Source organism: Tetrao urogallus (genome assembly GCF_951394365.1).
Source record: "Tetrao urogallus genome assembly, chromosome: 14".
NCBI lineage: Eukaryota > Metazoa > Chordata > Aves > Galliformes > Phasianidae > Tetrao > Tetrao urogallus.
Genome location: NC_136827.1, coordinates 83,645 through 103,030, shown reverse-complemented (window position 1 = coordinate 103,030; position 19,386 = coordinate 83,645). Strand labels below are relative to the sequence as shown.

The 19,386-nt window shown below is 40.1% G+C and overlaps 1 protein-coding gene across 3 annotated transcripts in view; it reads left to right on the top strand.

Moving 5' to 3' along the window:
* ANKHD1 (ankyrin repeat and KH domain containing 1) overlaps positions 1-19,386 on the top strand; it is a gene marked incomplete at both ends in the record, with an annotated part of 101,301 nt that overhangs the window by 46,642 nt on the left and 35,273 nt on the right. For 2 of the 3 annotated variants that reach the window (XM_079542462.1, XM_079542461.1), the window contains 4 exons: positions 12,188-12,275; positions 12,949-13,076; positions 13,244-13,387; positions 13,983-14,085. In XM_079542462.1, the coding sequence (XP_079398588.1) occupies positions 12,188-12,275; positions 12,949-13,076; positions 13,244-13,387; positions 13,983-14,085 (463 nt within the window). Of the gene's footprint in view, positions 1-4,870; positions 4,948-12,187; positions 12,276-12,948; positions 13,077-13,243; positions 13,388-13,982; positions 14,086-19,386 lie in introns of those variants that run through there. The other variant, XM_079542463.1, reaches the window with a different exon arrangement.

The window sequence follows — 19,386 nt, the reverse complement described above, 5'->3', positions numbered from 1 at the left end:
GGTGTTTTTCTGACTTTAAGTAGGAAAAAGCAAATGGTACGTTAGTGTATTAAAGGAGTTCAGGAGCTGGAACTATTCTCCTTTTTCCACAGTCTGCTTTTGTGTTGGTTTGTTTTTGTTGTTCTTTGTTTTGTCTTGGTGTCTTTCATTATTCGAAGTTCACACTGATAAATGTAAATAAATGAATGCTATAACTCTTAATAACAGTTTTGCTCTTCTTTGTAAAGACTCTTCTTTCAGGCCCTACTAATTTATCTGCAGGAAAGTTGTAGTTCATAATTATCTGTTCCCACCGGGGAGGAAGGATATGTTAGTAGGATAGGTGCAGGGAAAGCTGGGGCTGGGGGAGGCTAGCATACCTCCTGTGCTTTGCTGAGTTCAGTGTTAGTTACCAAGTGGTAACCACTTCAGTAGATGTGAGATGAATTTTCTTTAAATCAACAGTAAAACCAAAGAAGAATACGTCAGTTCTTCTTAATGAAAGATGTAGTCCGTGACAGTGAGCACAACTGCAAAGCTTAAAGCAAAGAAACATAGATCAGTGTGCGTAAGCTTTAAAAAGATGCAGTGATCACTGCTTAAATATTACTTAAATTGTTGTAACTTGTAAATAATTCTATTTTTTCATCTCGCCTCTGCTGTGATTGGACCGGCATTATGCAGCACCTAGATGTGGCTAGTATTGCTGAGAAAACTCAAGCCTTTCTAACCAGAAGGTCTTTTTACTGCATTTTAACTACTTGTAATCAAACTGAAAAGCTGTCAAGAGAGTTATAGTAAGGAAGTAAGAATTGTTGTTGGTGGTAATTGTCTGTAGCCTATCCAAATAGTTGCTTTTTATTGGAGTGTTGATTTGCACGTGAAGGCTTGCCATGTAGTCTCCTATTCTTTGAATTCTCGTGTTAAGTAACTTAAAAGCAAATTACAGTCTATAGCATAGATATGTTAAGCTTCAGTAGTTCTATCTTGAGATGGAGGGAAGATGTGTGTCAACAGCCATTTGGTGAAGCTGCAGTCATATCTACATGGTACAGATAAAAAATACTTCGAACTGAAGAACTGCAGTGATACTTAGAGAGGATGCTTCAAGTTTCTTTCAATTCTCTGCATTGCTTTGCTTTTTTAGAGGCTGTAAACTCTTTTGAATAAATTTGTTGTGTTTGTAATCGTTCTGAGATAGGTTTCATAAGTGTGTGTTACCTTGTGGCTGGAATATGAAATACCTTCCTTGGCAGTAGTGTAGATTATTCTAGATGTCAGTGTTTATTTGTGATGTCTTAGATTAGATGATTTCACCAGGTTGTTGCAGGATGTCTGCCATGGAGTGGGAAATTGCACACAGATCTGGACTGCTGTTACTCTGTCTTCAGTTTGTCTAGTTAACTTTGCTTTATTTTTGTTGTTTGGATACTGCAGGTGAAAATACATTTTCAGTTGCTGTTCTTTCTCTGCTTTTTCATGCTGCAACTGTAGTATTTCCTGAGATGGCTTTCATTAATTCATTGTTTACCGGAATCCAGTTTTTCTCTGGGGTTTATATCACAGATGCTGGGGATATTGGGATACTGATCTTGTGTTCCTTTTTGAGGAAAGTGTTGATTATGTCTGTACAGTAAAACAAAGCAAGGTTGAGGGCTGGTGTTGGAATGCTAGGAGAAAGGGCTGTCATTGAACCCATCTGCATGGTGTCACAGAGGACCTGGGGATTTTTCACTTTGGGCTGCACATACATGTCTGTGTGGTTTTGGGTTGTGTGTGTACTGGATGCCCCTGGGCTGTGGGGTGAGGTTTTGAAGTTCTTCATGGTACAAAGGCCTTGGAGGTCTGTGGACACTACCTTTGACATCATGTCATCCAAACTGCCCATTGGAAATGGTCTCTGATGCACCCCGTCATTCAGAACAGGGCCAGACCTGTGCCAGGGCGGCTGCTAAGGAAGAAGCAGTGTGAAAATTGTGGATCCTAGGCCTGAGCTCATTTCCTAGCCCTGTTTTATTTACCCATAGAGGTATATGAACATTGAGTTTTGTTGTTAATATTTTTTGTTTCGTGACCCTTCTGCATTCAGTGTGTTACTTCACACCAGGAAGGCTCCTCACCACTGTTGAGACCTTTTCTCTGGTTCTAGATTGAGGAAAGAAGATTGCTTAACTCTTTCCTCCCTCCTCTTGAATTAAAAGGACAGTAAATGCTGACCATCAAGATCTGTTACAATCACTTCTCCCATTTCTTCCCAGTTCAGAACCTCTACCTCTGCTTTAAGACCTCAAATCTGTTTTAGTTTCTCAAGCCTCCTCTTAGCTGCTAAGAGGTCAGGACTGTGTGGGATTCAAGATAGAGGCTTTGGGGTTGCTGTCCTGAGGAGGATCCTCTTTAAGGCTGCGCTGATCACATTGGCAGAAAGCAGATCATGTTTTTCATGCAGCTTCCTCTACTGTGCTCACAGAAAACAGAAGTCTTCCAACCTTGCTGAAGTCTTGCACCCCAGCTTTTTAACTGACTTCTGTGTGTTGCTCGTCTCTAGTGGTGTTTTGTCAATCTGGAAATAGAATCCGGAGCCAAAATTCAAGCGATTCTAGTTAGCAGGAGAGCTCTGTTCGAATTGAGAGTATGTTACCGCTATGTCTTGATGTAAGGCATATGTGCTTCTTGAAAGCAGAAAGCTCTTGATTTCCAGGATCATATCCTCTGGCATAGGTATCAAATATTAATTTGATCAAATCCAGGAACCAATTAAGATTTTGTGAGGTCTATGCTAGCTTAGTTAAGCAAAGCAGCTTTATAGGTAGCAGAAGAAGTAAAAAAGTTATGTCTGAGATTAATGTTCTTTGGTTTGTGGTTAATTTTCCCTTAAAACTTAACTATGGAAAATAGTATTAGAAGTTACCAATGTTACCAATTGTCTTTATCTGTCTTCTGCAGAGCTGCTCACTCACGTAGGGTATTTTGACGTGACTAATCGTTTATGGACTGACTTCTTACCAATTATTGTGATGCTTTTCTGATGGAGTTCTTGAAGGGGTGTTCGTAAAGGAACAAAGTTGGCTTGTGGAAATGTGTAGGCCTGCCAAACTAATTTTGCTACACCATGTTAATGTATCCATCTTTAAATTTGTTTGCTTTTCCTGAGAATAGGAGTGATTTCTACTAAGGCATATCTGAAGACTTCAGCCTATGATTCCATCCCTATGTTAGTTGCATTCTGATTCCTTTATTGCCAGTAGGATTAAAGACTTTTGGGTCACAGTCTGAATTTCTGCCTCCAGACAAAACGTAAAGTATATTTGGCTACAGATTTTTTGACAGGACAGAATGCCTACTTGAGATTTTATGATTGTTAGGAGTTTTACTTTGGAAATTCAGAAATTCAGAAATATGATTAATTAAAACACTTTATTTTAGAATACTGTGGCATATTAGCTTCACTGGAAAAAACAACAACAAAACAATATTACAGTAATAGTTATTTGCCTGTATGACATGAATTCCTGAAATCTCAAAGCTGAGAGATGTTTTTAATATGAGAGATGTAACTTTTTCCTAAGGGGAGTAGCAGGTATCTTATACAGGCTCTGAGCTGAAGGGAAGACATGCAGGTTCCCTCAGGAACCGTGCTAAGATCTGTTAAGGTCAGGAAAATACTTGGTGATGCTTAATGAGGTGTAATGTCCTGCTTTTAAGCACTGTGAACTTGAGATTTCTATCTCCATTTTGAAAACAAGACAGCTTTTGATAAAGTCATTGCATCTTTGCTTCTGCCAGTATAGCTGGAAACAAAACATGTTCTTTTTTGGACTGTGAGAAGAAGATCCCAGCTTTTCAGAGCTGTGAAATACAGGAAGGAGTTTTGAGTTCAGATTTACTGATCTGGATGCCTTGTAGCTTTACTTGAGACTCAGGGGAGTTGATCAGTGATGGAGATTTTCTTTCTGCTACAAGAAATATGGGCACTTTTATGCTGAAGTTGAGAGATGGGAGAGAAGCTCTGAGGGCAGCTTCATCTTTTCATGCTTGTTATTTTAGCATATTTTTATAAATTGTGTGCAATTTCTTAAGACTACACCTGGCTCTCCTGTAACTCCACTTGCAAAAAACAAAGCAAAACAAAACAAAATGCCGAATTACCCCTTGACCCTTCCCCTACAACAGAAATATTTTTACAGATTCTCTTGTCATTGCAGGAATTGTTACTTTGCCTTCAGCTGATCACAAGTTAACATCACTTGCGCTAACGTGGCTCCTTAATTAGAAACTCACTGTCCTGTATGTGTGTGACACATTGTGTTTGCTGTAGTATAAGTAAAGCAGTATTTAAATACGTACAAGAATAGCCAATACAAGGAATTGAAAGAAACCATAATAGTAATAGCTATATTTTTGTTAGAGTGAGGGATGAGTTTCCATACTGATCCTTGAACCATCATTGGAATGTCAGGGATTTTAGGTCTCTGCCTGGCCCTCAGTCTTCTAAAAATAAAGGGAAAGGCAGTAAGGAGTCAGTAAGCTTTTTTTTTTTTTTTTTTTTTTTTTTTTTTTCCTCCTGTTAATACCTTTTTAATGCTGTATTTTGTAATTTCTGAGTGGGATAAAATACAGTGTAACACTTTCTTTTGTCAGTAGTGAACGAAAAGGCATTTTGTGTTTAACTAGATGCTATGCATAATCTTTGTGCTATCTTCATGAATGGCTTGCAGTAGAAGTCTCAGCTGGTGAGGGCTGCTTGCTTGGATTTATCTCTGTGCTTGTCCAGCAAAGCAGAGTATTCTGCTGGTGGATCTGTTCCATTAAGTTCACATTCCAGGTCTTCATGACCAAGAATGATATTTATTTGTAGAACAAGAGCCGTGAGTTCTTCTTTTTCCTTCCGCAGGACAAGCAGGAGGACTTAAAGAAGACTATTTTGGAGGGCATAGAGACGGGCAAGCATCAGGTGAGGTTGGCCTTTGATGCTTGTAAGCTGCAGCTTCAGGATACACGCTGAAGAGATAAGCATGGCTTTAAGGCATTTAAATTTCTTAAATTCTTCTTAAAGACTTGCTGTGTAGACTAGAAACGCCTTCTTTGTGCTGCATTTTCTTCTTCTGTTGGGTTTTCTGAAACCCTGTTTAAAAAAATCCAGAGTAACTCAAACTTCATGTACATGTAGCAGGTTATCTCGTTGACTCTATTAGCTCATATAGCTGTGATAAACTTATCGCAATGTTTGTTTTCCCTCTTCAGATGTTTTCTTTGAACTAGAGGCGTAGTTGAGTTCTTACCTGCCCGAGTCACTGGTTTGCTTTGTGCCTTCAGGAGGCTGTCTGGGGCGATTAGGTTGGTGGCAGCTGGTGTACTGTCTTTTGATAGGGGTTAAATCTCGAAAATTAGTGGCATATAAATGAGAACTGCACTACTTGGTGGCTATCATCACTAATTTTGTGTAAATCATTTTGCTTAAAATAACAAATTTAGCCATTAGTTGTTGAATATCCTCTTAGGAATTCACTATTCACTAAGGGAGGACACTGTTGTGGACTAGAGGCTTGTCAAAAAACTGAAGAGAGCAGTGGGGCTTTACTTAAAAAGTCATTTTGTTCTGAATCTCTTAAATAACATTACATTGGGAAGCAAACTCAGAAGTATTCCAGTGAATACATGCAACCCAAAGAGAGTAGTTTAATAAAATTAAATAAAAAATTCTATTAAAATGTAGCTAATCTTGGAAGTGAATAGAATGGGACTTGAAGTCAAGAATAAAAGCGTTATCAGTGATAATTATTAGGTTTTGATCATTTGATTATAGGATAATTATGCTTTTGATTGTATTGCTTTTTGTCTAGAAGGGAAATACTTATTACTGTCTGGGTCATCATCTACTTCTGGGGTTCTGGTGAAAAAGGTGCAAGTAATGTAAACTCTTACTTTGGGGAATTCTCTCACGTTCCCCTCTCTTCCTATATGATATCCAAACCTACAGAAAATTACACTCAAGCCTTCCTTCTGTTTGGATTGACTGAGCTATTCTCTGCATGTAGTCTCCTGCTTTTCTGGTCAGGGCTGGCATAGGTGTTTTTTTATACAGAATTACTCAGGAGTTGGTCAGTGAAGAAAAGATGCAGAATATTGTGATGACTGCTATAGTGTAGATAGCAGGGAAAACTGTCCTTTGGTGATAAGTTCTTTGCTAGTTCTTGCCCTGACAAAATGAGTGTTTGCACTTCCTCCTTGTATGAGCAGAAAATACAAATACAGCAAAGCGGATGTGGGATGTTGTTGGCCAACTTTTATGTTCCCTATCCTAATCTTGACCAAGTTTCTACTGCAGCATGAAAAAAGTTTTGAAATTTTTGGTGATTTCAGCTGAAAGAAAGGATGCAAGTAGACAAAGACAGTGCATTGCCTTAACTTTTGACTTTGATTTGTTCTAGATGTTTAAGTTGATGCTAATTTATTGGCCTTTATTAGAGCTCAATGTAGTCTTGCAGTCATAGAATTAGCTTTTTAAAAAAAGTGAAAAAAGCATTTCTGTCTTCTGATATGACAGTTTTATAGTATTCTTTTATAACTTTGGAAAATTTATAGCAGATGGGCACACAAATGTTTTAGCTTGGCTGGACTGAAGATGTGTATCATAAAAGAGATGATCTGAGGCAGCGCAACTTTTCCAAAAATCATACCTGGCCAATCTGATGACCTTCTGTAATGGAGTGACAGAATCGGTGGACAAAGGAAGGGCAACTAATTTTGTCTACTTGGCCTGTCTGCAAGATCTTTGACAAGTGGTCAATGATAATGGTCCTATACTGCTTTCTTACCGCTAAATTGGAGAGAGATGGATTTGAAAGATGAAGGTAAATTTGATGGATGATTGTAGCCAGAGATTTGAGGTCAATAGCTCTATGTCCCAAGTAAAAGCCAGTGACAAGTAGTGTCCCCCAAGGGTCCATCAATGACATAGACAGTGGGATCAAGTGTACCCTCAGCTGACGATGCTAAGCTGAGCGGCATAGTTGATACAACTGAGCAAAAGGAGGTATGGCCATCAGGGCGAGAAAGGGGATTGTCCTCCTGTCTTCTGCCCTTATGAGGCCCCATCTGAGGTATAGCAGCCAGGCCTGGGGTCCCCAGCACAGGAAAAACATGGAGCTGTTGGAGGAGGGCCCTGGGGATGCTCAGAGGGCTGGAGCACCTCTCCCATGAGGAAAGGCTGAGGCAGCTGGGCTTCTCAGCTTGGAGAAGAGAAGGCTTCAGAGGGAGCCTGTTGTGGCCTTCTAGTACTTGTGGGGATTTTATAAGCAGGAGAGAAACTTTTAACGTGGTCTAATAGTGATAAGAGAGAGGGGCTTTAAACTATGCATAAAAGAGGGGAGATTCAGGTTAGATGTTAGGAGGAAATTCTTTACTCAGGGGAGGTGACACATTAACACTGGCTGTCCAGAGAACTTGTGGAGCCTATTCTCTACATACAGCCCTCCTGGGGTTTTATTCAGCAGAGAGGAAGGGAGACACACAGAGGCAGGCACCCGAATGAGATCTCAGTTATGTTGATCCAGGCCTTGCAGCTTTACGAGCACAGAACATGCAGCACAGCTCGCAGAGCAGCTCAGTAGCCTCTCCACGCTGTCAGCTTCTCCAACCCAGACAACAGCACACTGCTCTGGCTCACAAGTTTTACAAAGCCTTTTCTTCCTGGAGGAAGCTGTTGCTGGCTTCAGACAAACAACCCATGGCTCCTAAGAGCATGTATCCAGAGAGGATTTTCCAGGAAGGACCACAATTCAGTACGGTTCTGTGCTTTTACAGCTCTCAAATGGGTTACAGCATTAAAGTCCATTTTAACACCAGTACTCAATAAGGAAGAAAAACAAAACATCATGAAAGAAAAAAAGAACTTTAACAAGAGAGTTGGTTGTCCCCTGCTACTCTGCTCTCACGAGGCTCCATAGGGAGTACTGTGTCCAAGCCCAGGGAGCTTTTGGAGTAGGTCTATAGGAGGCCGTAAAGATGCTCAGACCTCCTCTTCGGTGAATAAAGACTGAGCTTGTCTAGATACCCATTGCGGATTACAAGAACCTCACTAGGGTGTGCAGAAATGCAGAAGGCTAAGGAACTGAAGTTTTCTTAAGATGCTGAGAACAGGAAGAACAGATATTTGAGCAGTAAGCATAACCACAGGGAAGACATAAGCACACAGGTAATGTCAAGGCAGAGATTCTCAATAGCTGTTGTCTCTGTCTCTAGCAGCATAGCTGGACCGCAGGTCACAGGATTGAGTAGCACACCAGTGTGCGTTGATTCACCAGTAGTGGTGGAGGGTCTGGCATGCAGCCTCTGCAGACAGATCCATTCCAGGGTGTTAAGAGAAGTGGTTGGTATTGTTGCAAGGCTACTATTTCTAATACGGGTCCAGTGTTTTGGCTTGCCTGGGCTGCAGTAAGAGAAGAGGAATTGTCTGTGGATAAAGACTGGGGGAAGGCCTGTAGGGGCAATGTCTTGTTGGAGGTCTGTTATAGACTGCCTAATCAGGATGAAGAGATGGATGAGGCATTATGTGAGCAGCTTGCAGAAGTCATGCAATCACCAGCACTCATTCTCATGGGAGACTTCAACTTCCCTGATATATGTTGGAAATATAATACAGCACAGAGGAAGCAGTCCAAGAATTTTCTAGAGCGTGTGGAAGATAGCTTCCTTATACAGCTGGTAGGAGAGCCTACCAGTGGTGGTGCCCTGCTAGACCTGCTCTTTGCTAGCAGAGAAGGACTGGTAGGAGAAATGAAGGTTGGGGACCATCTTGGGCAGAATGACCAGGAAATTGTAGAATTCTCTATTCTTGGTGATGTCAGAAGGGTGACTGGCAAAACTGTTATCTTGAACTTCAAGAGGGTGGATTTTGACCTGTTCAGGACGCTTGTAGCACGGGTCCCTTGGGAGTTGCTCCTTAAGGGTAAAGGTGTCCAGGAAGCCTAGACGCTCCTCAAGATGGAAATCTTAAGGCACAAGAACAGGCTTTTCCTGAGTGCCGTAAAGCAAGCCGTAGGGGATGAAGTGTGGATGGTGTGGATGAACCGGGAGCTATTTTTGAGTCTCTGGAAGAAAAAGAGAGTCTGCGTCCTCTGGAAGAAGGGACAGGCTGCTTGGGGTGATTACAAGCAAGTTGCTAAGGTATGCAGGGATGAAGTTAGGAAGACAAAAGCCCAACTTGAACGCAGATTGGCCACTGCAGTAAAAGAAAATAAGAAATCCTTTTACAAATATATCAATGGTAAGAGAAGAACCAAGGAGAATTTCCATCTTTTACTTGATGTAACGGGGAATGTGACCACTGAGGATAAGGAGAAGGCTGAGGTCCTTAATGCCTTCTTTACATCTGCCTTTAATAGGCAGATCAGTTATCCTCAGGGCACTTTACGCCATGATCTGGAAGTCTGGGATGCTACGCAGAATACACCCCCCATGATTCAGGTGGAGGCGGTTAGAAAGCTCCTCCTCCTTCTAGACTGTCATAAGTCCATGGGACCAGATGGGCTTTATCGTAGGGTGCTGAGGGAGCTGGCAGGGGTGATTGCTGAGCCGCTCTCTGCCATCCACCAGCGCTCCTGGTTAACTGGTGAGGTCTCAGAGGATTGGGGGCTTGCTGATGTGACTCCCCTCTACAAGAAGGGCCATGAAGAGGATCTGGGGAACTACAGGCCTGTCAGCCCAACCTCGGTACCAGGGAAAATTATGGAGCAAATCATCTCGGGTGAGATCACACGTGTGTGGCATCCAAGATCCCAGCCAGCACGGGTTCATGAAAGGCAGGTCATGCCTGACCAACCTCATCTCCTTCTACGACTGGGTGACCAGCCTGATAGATGAGGGAAAGGCTGTTGATGTAGTGTACTTGCACTTCAGCAAAGCCTTTGATCACAGTATTCTCCTGGGGAAACTGGCCTGGACAGGTCTACCCTTCTTTGGGTAAGGAGCTGGATGGAGGGCTGTGCCCAGCAGGTAATGGTTAATGGAGCTAAGTCCAGCTGATGACCCGTTTCAAGTGGTGTCCCCCAGGGGTCGGTACTGGAGCCCATCCTGTTTAATATCTTTACTGATGACCTAGATGAGGGCATTGAGTGCACCCTCAGTAAGTTTGCAGATGGCACCAAGCTGGGAGGTGGTGTCGATCTGCCTGAGGGTAGGGCGGCCCTTCAGAGGGGTTTAGACAGGCTGGACTGCTGGTCTGAGGTGAATGGGATGAGGTTGAACAAGGCCAAGTGCCGGGTCCTGCACTTTGGCCACAACAACCCCATGCAGCACTATAGGCTTGGGGATGAGTGGCTGGATGAGTGCGAAGAAGAGAAGGACCTGGGGTGTTGGTTGATGCTCGGCTGAACAGGAGCCGACAGTGTGCCCAGGTGGCCAAGAGGGCCAACGGCATTCTGGTCTGCAAGATCAAGCGAGCTTTTGCCGTTCTGCTCCATGGGAGGTTTCTGGCCTCCCTGAGCTTAGAAATAGTGTGGCCAGCAGGAGCAGGGAGGTGATCATCCCCCTCTATTCAGCACTGGTGAGGCCGCACCTAGAGTACTGTGTTCAGTTTTGGGCCCCTCACTGCAAGAAAGACATCACCTTGAGGACACATGTTTAATTCATTTAAGTGAGCAGTCAAATCCACCAAAAATGCTAAATCTGTGAGCCATTCTTCATCTTCCAGGATCTGACACAAATTTTCCTTTTGATTCTGTTGATTTAATTTCACAAAGCGTAAAATCTTTTTTAGCTTTTTACCCTGACTTAAGCCACCTTACTTCAGAAAAGTAAATGACGTTTTCATAATCAGCATCCATATTGTTAAGGAACCCCAGGAATTGGCGATAATTCAGTCCTTCAGTCTTATGACATTTATAACTTTGACGATTTCCACAACATTATTAATTTTTAAAGCTTTCATGCATAAGTTTTCTCAGGGTAGGATGCAGTGGTTTTTCATCAAATATGAATTGCTGGTGGCAATTGTGTCATTTTCTATTAATTCCCTTTTGACCAGTTGTCACCAGGCCCATCAGTAGCTGTACTGGATGTGTTGACTGAAATTCAAGAAAACTGCTTTCATGTCATTTTCACTGCCATTTTTTTCAGTGGCATTGTGTTCTGTTATTCTGCATTCAGAAGTCTTACTGATTAGTTGTTTTTCTGGCAATTTTATTCTGTAGGATATTCTGCTTTTATATTTGTAAATAGCAATATAACTCCCTGTCAGTACCAAATGTTAACTTTCACACTTGGATGTGTGTGCTATTCTAGGTTTAAATTATATGTTTAGAGTTTGGCTTCTTGGTTTTAAATTAAAAAAGACAACAACATAAAACCCCAAGTTTTCTATTGTTTTTGTTGTATTATCAACCAGACTAAATGAAGAAGAGCGCAAATTCAGACTCAGAGAAGACAGTATTCTCTTACTTTGTTGCAGTGGAATAGTTAATATATGTTAGTCAGCATTCTTTGTAGTATTGATCATGTCCACCTAACAGGTAGATTTTCTGACTCTAATTTCTCTAATACAGCTGTCTTGAACCACATCTTTCCATTGTCAGAAGCTTTTTAAATCAGAAAATTGTTGTTATTGGTCTGTCCTTTGTTATTTTGTGCCATCTGTGAAGCTGAAGTCATCCTTCTGTCACTCTTGAGTTTTCTTTTCAAGTCCTTTTATTCAGAGACTTTATGACCTGAAATGAAGGATCCATCAAAGAAAAGCAATAGAGGCAGTTGTCTAACTTTTATTGCTAATCATGTTCCGTGTGTCACAAAAAGGTTTTCTGCAGTTTGGACGTTATTTCAATTCTGAAATCTCATCTGCTGCATTAGTTCTCAGAACTGCTACGTGATGGTTACTTGTGTACTTCGCGGTGTTTGCTGATAAGTGTTAGCTCATCTCTGAGGAAGAAATGAGATGTTATTGTTCTCAAGTGTGTTACGTGTTCAAATGCTAAAATAAAAACACATTTATACAGGGAAACTTACTTATGTGACTAACAGTAGAGATGCAGTCCTTATGCCTTTTGGCAGTGTGCGTCAGTAGTTAAGGTATAAGGAAAATTAATTCCAGTCAGTTAAGAAGATGGGTGGATCTTCAGAGACTGATGGTTCCGGTCCCATCACAAGGTCATTCGTGAGCTGAAACGTTAGAGATTTTACCCATTTACACAACACTGTTATTTCTCTTTTACAACAGGAACATGAATCTGAAGGGGGGAGAACCCCACTAATGAAGGCTGCACGAGCTGGTCATTTATGCACTGTGCAATTCCTTATTAGCAAAGGTAAAATATTTTAAAAATTGGTATTAAAACTTAAAATATAAAATGCCAGATAATTCAGCATTTGTCATCGTGTAGGTTAGTCTTATGTATATATGAGCCCTTGTTAGGCTGTTAGGGATTTTCTGTATTTCATTTTGTATATGATAAAAACAAAGCACAGAATATTTTGCTGTTTTTTTTTTTTTTTTTCCCCAACTCTTTTTTAAAGATCAAGAAGTAGTTTTGGAGTATGGCAAATATATTCAGATTCACAAAAAAAAGCCAAAGTAAAGAATACTCACACTCCCCCGGAAAAAAATCAAACCATCACCCTCAAGGGTCTGCCTGGAACAACAGAAAAAACACCATGCAGTAGTACTGATAAGAGGTTAGAGTGAGTGCCTTTTAGTGCACCTTCTCTTATGACTTATGAAGCCCACTATTACTGTGTCATTCTTATGACTTATGAGGCCCACTATTACTGTGTCATTTCTGTGTTGTTGAGATAGTGACAGTTCTGTATGCAAGCCAATAGTGTATTTAAAATCTCTTGCTTTTACCCCAGAATTATGTATGAATTTAGATTATTGGAAGAAAAATGTAGTCCTTATTCCAGAAAATATTCCAGCACCTGTTGATATTTTAGTAAAAATATCCTTGTGTTTAATTCTTGGATTTTTTTTTCTCTCTGCAGGTGCCAATGTCAATAGGGCTACAGCTAATAATGACCACACAGTGGTGTCCCTGGCATGTGCAGGAGGCCACTTGGCAGTTGTTGAGCTCCTTCTGGCTCATGGCGCAGATCCTACTCATCGACTCAAGGTATTCACTTGAAAGTGCTTGTTTATTTTGGGTACTTCATGTACTAAAACAACCACGTGGTTGATTTAGTGTATTAAAAAATGTGCAATCTTAAATGGACTAATTCATGTTTTGCATGCCATAGAGCAGAATCCATCTTCTGACGTATTTCCAATTTCTCAATTCAGGATGGTTCAACAATGCTCATTGAAGCTGCCAAAGGAGGACATACAAATGTTGTTTCTTACTTGCTGGATTACCCAAACAATGTTTTGCCAGTTCCTTCAGCAGACTTGTCTCAGCTCACACCTCCATCTCAGGATCAGACTCAGGTATTTTAAACACCACAATGACTGTTTCAAATAAAAGTTTCCTTTGGAGGAGGAAAAGAATGTATGTTTGAAAGTAGCAGCGTGAGAAAGTTGATTGGAATTGTCTGCAGTGCATGAACTGCCTTGTATTCTGATCCTTAAGCAGGCTAGTCCCAAACCTAATCTCAAAAAGTGTATTGCTTTTTTGCATTTGCTAAGTATTTTGTTTTACAGTTCTGAGCCACTATGAAAATGCATCTTAAGTTTTCCTGCTGGTTCTGGTTGTTATAAGAAAGAGACTGTACTGTGTAAATTTATTGCTCACCATGTTGTTTGAGAGGTACTTTCCAATGCAGTTAGCTGATTAAAAAGCTAAAAATGTTAACAAGTTTTCCAGCCTATACCATCCAGGGCTTTAGTAAAGCGTCATACAGCTATTGTGAATATCATGTCAGTTAGATTAGGTTTGGAGTGATTACACCAAGAAATAAAAGGGCATAGATGTTTCAGGAACAGTAGAATGGAAGTCTGCTGTAGAAAACTACCTTTGTGTTACTGCTTCATGATTGTGTCAGTTGAGGAGCTTTTTAATTTGACTGTGTGGTTTTATTTTAAGGTTCCACGTGTTCCGGTGCATACGCTTGCTATGGTTGTACCTCCCCAGGAACCTGACAGAACCCCTCAAGAGAACTCTCCACCTCTTGTGGGAGTGGTGAAAGGTTAGTATGCAGCCCTTCAGAAAATACATGCAGTTTGGAAAGTGTTAGGCTAGGGGATGTTATCTGAGTGCTTATGCGTATCATAGTCTGCTCCAGCAATTCCTGAACACCTGTAATGATACCTGAGCCTGTATGATTGAATATAAAAGTATTTTATGTAGTGTGTAGTTGTTGCTAATTTTCTTGTTACACTATCATATGATAGCACTGGCTACTGGGCATGCTTATTCTCATTTTTTTGGAAGATGATTTCTGTAGTCCAGACTAGTAAACTCTAGGTATGCTTTGAATATTGATCATTTAGAATAGTTACTATTATCCATGAACTTGATATATTAACTTATTCCTGTTTTTAAAATAGTAGTACAAACATGTTGGCACTGTAAAATGCCAATGCAGATCTACTTCCCAGAGGACGAGTTTTCTTATTATTATAATAGTACTCTTGTAAGTAATTAGGGCTGTTGCTTTGAATGTGCTTTAACTTACTGGTTAAAACTTATTTGCAGTCATTAAATGGCAAAGCTGTGCCATCCAGTTACGGATTGTGTTATAAATCTTTGCTTCTAAGCAAGCTCAGAAAGTGAAGCACATTGTTAAGTGGAAAGTTACAACTTCGAGTGATTTAGTTTCTGAATTCTGGTTTGGAGTTTGAGGAAATTAAATGCTACAGCAGTCAAAGCTCTTAGATAGCTTTATTTAATTTGTTTATTCTGAAAGTGTTCAAGGATTTCCTAAAACAAGCAAATAACAATGCCAGGGGCACAAGTGACTAGCGGGGGGGGGAAAAAGAAAGTGTACCTAATGTTTCAGTGTATAACCTTGATTTTCTCTATGCATTTATGCTGTGTGTGTAACTGTGTGTGTGTAAATACAGTCACTGTGTAGGATGTGCAATACTGCTATTTTGGCCCAAAAGAATGTAAGAAAGTGCCAGTTCTGTTTTAAATAATGTAGCAAAAACTACATGCTTACATGTGCCCTTAAAATTAATTAATTTTTAGTACTACTAAGAAGGCTAGTGTTCCGGGAATGCAGCTTATGATGCATCAGAGTCAAAGAGAGAGCAGTTGATTGTGTCAGAAGACTGAAGTTATAAATTTCAAGTCTGTTATTTAATCAGATTGAGATGCAGATAGTTCATGTAGCTTAAGAAGTAGAACTCATTTAAAAAAGAATAAACTTACGAGAGATGTCAATTCATATTTTAGGCATGTTTTTAGCAGTACTATCTTGCTGGAACTGTTACCAAGAAATCTAATAGTTGTCAGTATTTCAGTATTGTGCTTTGTGTGTCAGCCAAACTAGTCTGTGATCAGTTACAAGAGATACAGAGATTTGAAATGTGCCATTGGTCTAATTAAGAGCTCTGTGTCTGAAGTTATTGTGCCCCTAAAATCTTTAGGGAAAAGTCAGTATTTCTGCGTTAAATGCTGTGTGGTCATTTTCCCTTTGTTATTCTAACTGTAATTGAGAACTTGGTATTTGCTGGATTTTTGCTCTTGTCTTCGGACACACACATGGCTTTATTAGACTTCACTGTTAGACTTGGGAGATGAAAGATAAAAGAGGGTGTAAATAAAATATTTTCACTACTTCCACAGGGAAAAAAAATACAAGTTCTCATGTAACAGTTACTTATTTTGGAGAAGACAAATTCCTTGCCTGCAGAGTCTCCTAAGTTTTTTCTGTAGACTTGCCTCTGTGGAGGAAGGAGAGGAACACCTAGTTTTTTAACTTCAGTTTGGTCTTTTTTAGGTGTTTAGATTAGTTTCACAAAAAAATGTAGTAGGAACAACTCATTTCCTAAAGAGTTCTTGGGAAGTCATGTGTAAAACTAGAATACACTTTTGTATTATCATTACGGGTTAAATATGCTGTGAGGCTTTCCAAGAAGTTATGGTTTAATTTTGATTGACAGTGTTATCCTTACTCTAGTGAGAAGGCTTATGGAATAATTGCCACGGAGTGTTCTGGCAAATGATTTGATTTCAATGTTTAGCAACTCAAAATAAATGATTTCTAGAGAGGGTAATATGCAAAGGTGGTAACCTGGTATTGATGAGGAAGTCAAACAAAGCAGCAGCAGGATTTTATTTCATGGTTCTGAGGAGAACTTGACTCATGTAATATGGAAAGGTTGCTGTTAGCATGCTTCTAGTATGTGGTGAGCATGTCCATGTGAGAGGGAAATTGTGGTGTAGTTTTGCTTGCCTTGTGTCTATCTGTTGTTGTCCTCTCTTGAATGCAGTCTGAATTGCTCAGCAGAAAGCAGTAATTTTGATGCAGCTCCACAAGGATAGCATTCCCACTAGAAAGGAGTGCAGTATTTCTGTGATGACGGAATGGCAGATCTCTCCTGCTGCTTGCAGCTCTGACAGGCTGGGGGCGCAGTGCAGGGCAGCAGCGCAGCTCCCAGGAGCGGATCTCTGTGCCTTGCGCCAGCCGCTCTGCAGCCACCGAATGCTTCCTCCCTCCTGGTCTCCAGCTCTGGCACTGGGCAGGTTGGCCACCTGCAAGGCAAATGGAGTAGAGTGGGTGACGAAAGAACCCTTTATGAACTGTTCCACCTGGCACTGTCTGATCCTCACTGGCTTAATTCTTTTCCTGTTAGGAAAGGTTGCTCTTCACACTCAGTCCCTTACAAACATACTGTGATGCTCAGAAATGGTGTGTGTCATTTTCACGTGGCTGTGTGAGCTGCTAAGCCCACTTACCGGAAGCTGTGAATGTCTTCAGGCTGGGTTTGGAATTTTGGGTGCACCTTTGAAGTTTTCTTGTTTAGCTCAAATTGTGGGCCATTCCAGTGTACAAAATCCTTAAAAAGAATGCTATTACATTTCCCTAAGAAAATAGTCTCTGTAATATTGTTGCCACGATAGTTTTGCATAGCTTGTAAATGCAAGCTCCTGTTAAAGAGTGGGACCCAAAGCTCCCAGCAACTGTTAGGGTTCTGCAGTGCCCTGCCTTCGTCTTTCATAGAACGTTCTTGATGAGTGTTGTGCCTTGCACCCTCAACGTGTTTTTAGAACATCGTTGAAAAGCAATGCACTGAAATAAAGGGATGCTTAGGGACTCCATGCAGAGCAGTGCTATTGTTTTCTTTGTTAAAATATTTGAGCTGAAGCAAGATATTTTTAAATGTGTTGATTTAATTTTTTTTTTTTTTTTTTTTTTTTTTTTTTTTTGGAAGACAGAGCTGTCACTGGTCTGAAATGTTGTTTTTTTTCTCCCCAGGTTTCTTGTATTTCATAGCTAAAGTGAAATTCTAGTTTCAAAATAACTAATTGGCCATAAATGAGGATTCAAAAGGCATCAACATGCTGACATTCAACTTCTCCACTGTTGTTTTTAAGTAGAGAGCAATTTGCAGCATTTCTTATTTGGAGGGTTTGCTTACATATTTATCAAGAATTCACCAGAGTTTACAGGCTTGTTATTTGCAGGAAAGCTGTCCACATCTGCCCTTTGTCCCTGAGAAGGAGGTCAGAACACTCTAAAAGTTGAATAGGTTGGGAATTTTTAAGCTTTTTATTCCCTGTATCCTCATGCTGAATCTTACTAACAATCTAATATCTTGGAGAAGAAAATTAAATAAAATCGTCTTACTTCTGAAATCATTGAATGTTTTTACTCAAATATATGACTTCTCTGCTTAATTCTGAGTTATATACTGAACTCATGCATTGTGTGAGTTATTGAAAGATCCTAAAGAACAGTGTGCCCGTAGAGGTGGATTATTCTGTATAGGCAGAATGCCTTCCTGGAAGTAAAAGAAGGAGGAAATACTGCTTGCTAACTCCACGACTATTTTTAGTTGACTTATGTACTTGATACTCTTTCATATGACGTTAGCAGTGCAGGCAGATGGTAGAAATCAGGCAGATATCCCCATGATCACACGTTTATTAAAAATATTTTTACAAATGTTTGTGAAATTCTGTTCCTTGGAAGCTTCAGTTGCCTGCCTACCACCTGCTAGTTTAATTACGTTGTATTAATTTTCCATTTAGATTTCATCAAGCCCATAAACAAACAAAAAAAACCCAATACAAAAACAACAACAAAAAAACCCTACAAATCAAACAAACAAACCAACCATCACCACCTTTGGAAGAAGACAAGAAGACTAAGGTTGGAAGATAACCAAAACTTACAAAGCCAAAAGTTGAGTTGAAGTTGATTAGATTATGGTTTGGTTTCAACCATGTAATCATTGCACCTCATCCCCGAAAGTTTCCTATAGAAACACCTGCAGGAGTGACAGGCAAAAATGCCACATGGTTTACAAGAGGAATGTAGTGGAATAGAAACTCGCTTGAACGCTCAGCACTCCTTGAATCATCCTGTTCTTGTAGAAGAATCAAATCTTTCCTTTCTCAGTTACATAATATTTTATTTTGTGTATGTGGGTTGGCTGCTTATTTCTCTGTGGTCTTGGAACTGAGGTTTTTTTTCCTATGAATTGTATGAATTCCTGTAGTTAAATGCAGAATATTCTTGCAGATTCAATACTGAGCTCATTCTATTCCTGTTGAAACTGACTACAAGTCTAATTCTAAAATTCAGTTTAAAAACAAACAAGGCCTGAACACTCCTTTTTTTCCATGCTGAAGCGCAAGAATAACAGTAGACAATTTTTTTTTTTTAAATTTTTTTTTTTTAGTTCTAGGTTATACTATCGGGAAGATCAATACAGATTTGTGTACTAGATATTGGCTTCAGTGAAGAAAGTGTGTTTGAATGTGCATCACAGTTGAATTTTTTTTCTTGTCACTTTTATTATGTCAGGAAAATCGTTTGGAATTTAACTGTTGTGTTTTGATCTACTTGTTTTCATTTACAACTCTTGAAATGAGGGACCTGTCAACAAACCCCAGGATTTCATGTAGTAAAAAGTAAAGCAGAGTGAAACTATTGCTGGTGGTGGCCAAGATGAAAACCACTAAGGTGAAATGCAGGAGTAATTAGCGACTGCATTGACAAAAACTTCCTGAAGAGCATAGTGGATTATAAAAACAAACTTTTGCTCTTCATGTTTTTCTGGAAACAGTTTAAAGATCAAGTACTGGTTTTCTTCAACTTCGGTTGCTTGCTTAGAAATGCTTTTTCAGTGTGTCTGTCTTTACCAGTTTATCAGCAGTGCTTTTAGTGTAGAAACTAGGCTTTGCTTGTGTGAGAGTTGTATGTCTGCCTTGTGTCCTGGACACGTCCTTTAACTTGTAGAAGACAGAAGTGTCTGCCTGTGCTATTACTGTAACTGACAAGGGGGGTAGCAAGTCTAGATGGCACAGCTAATAA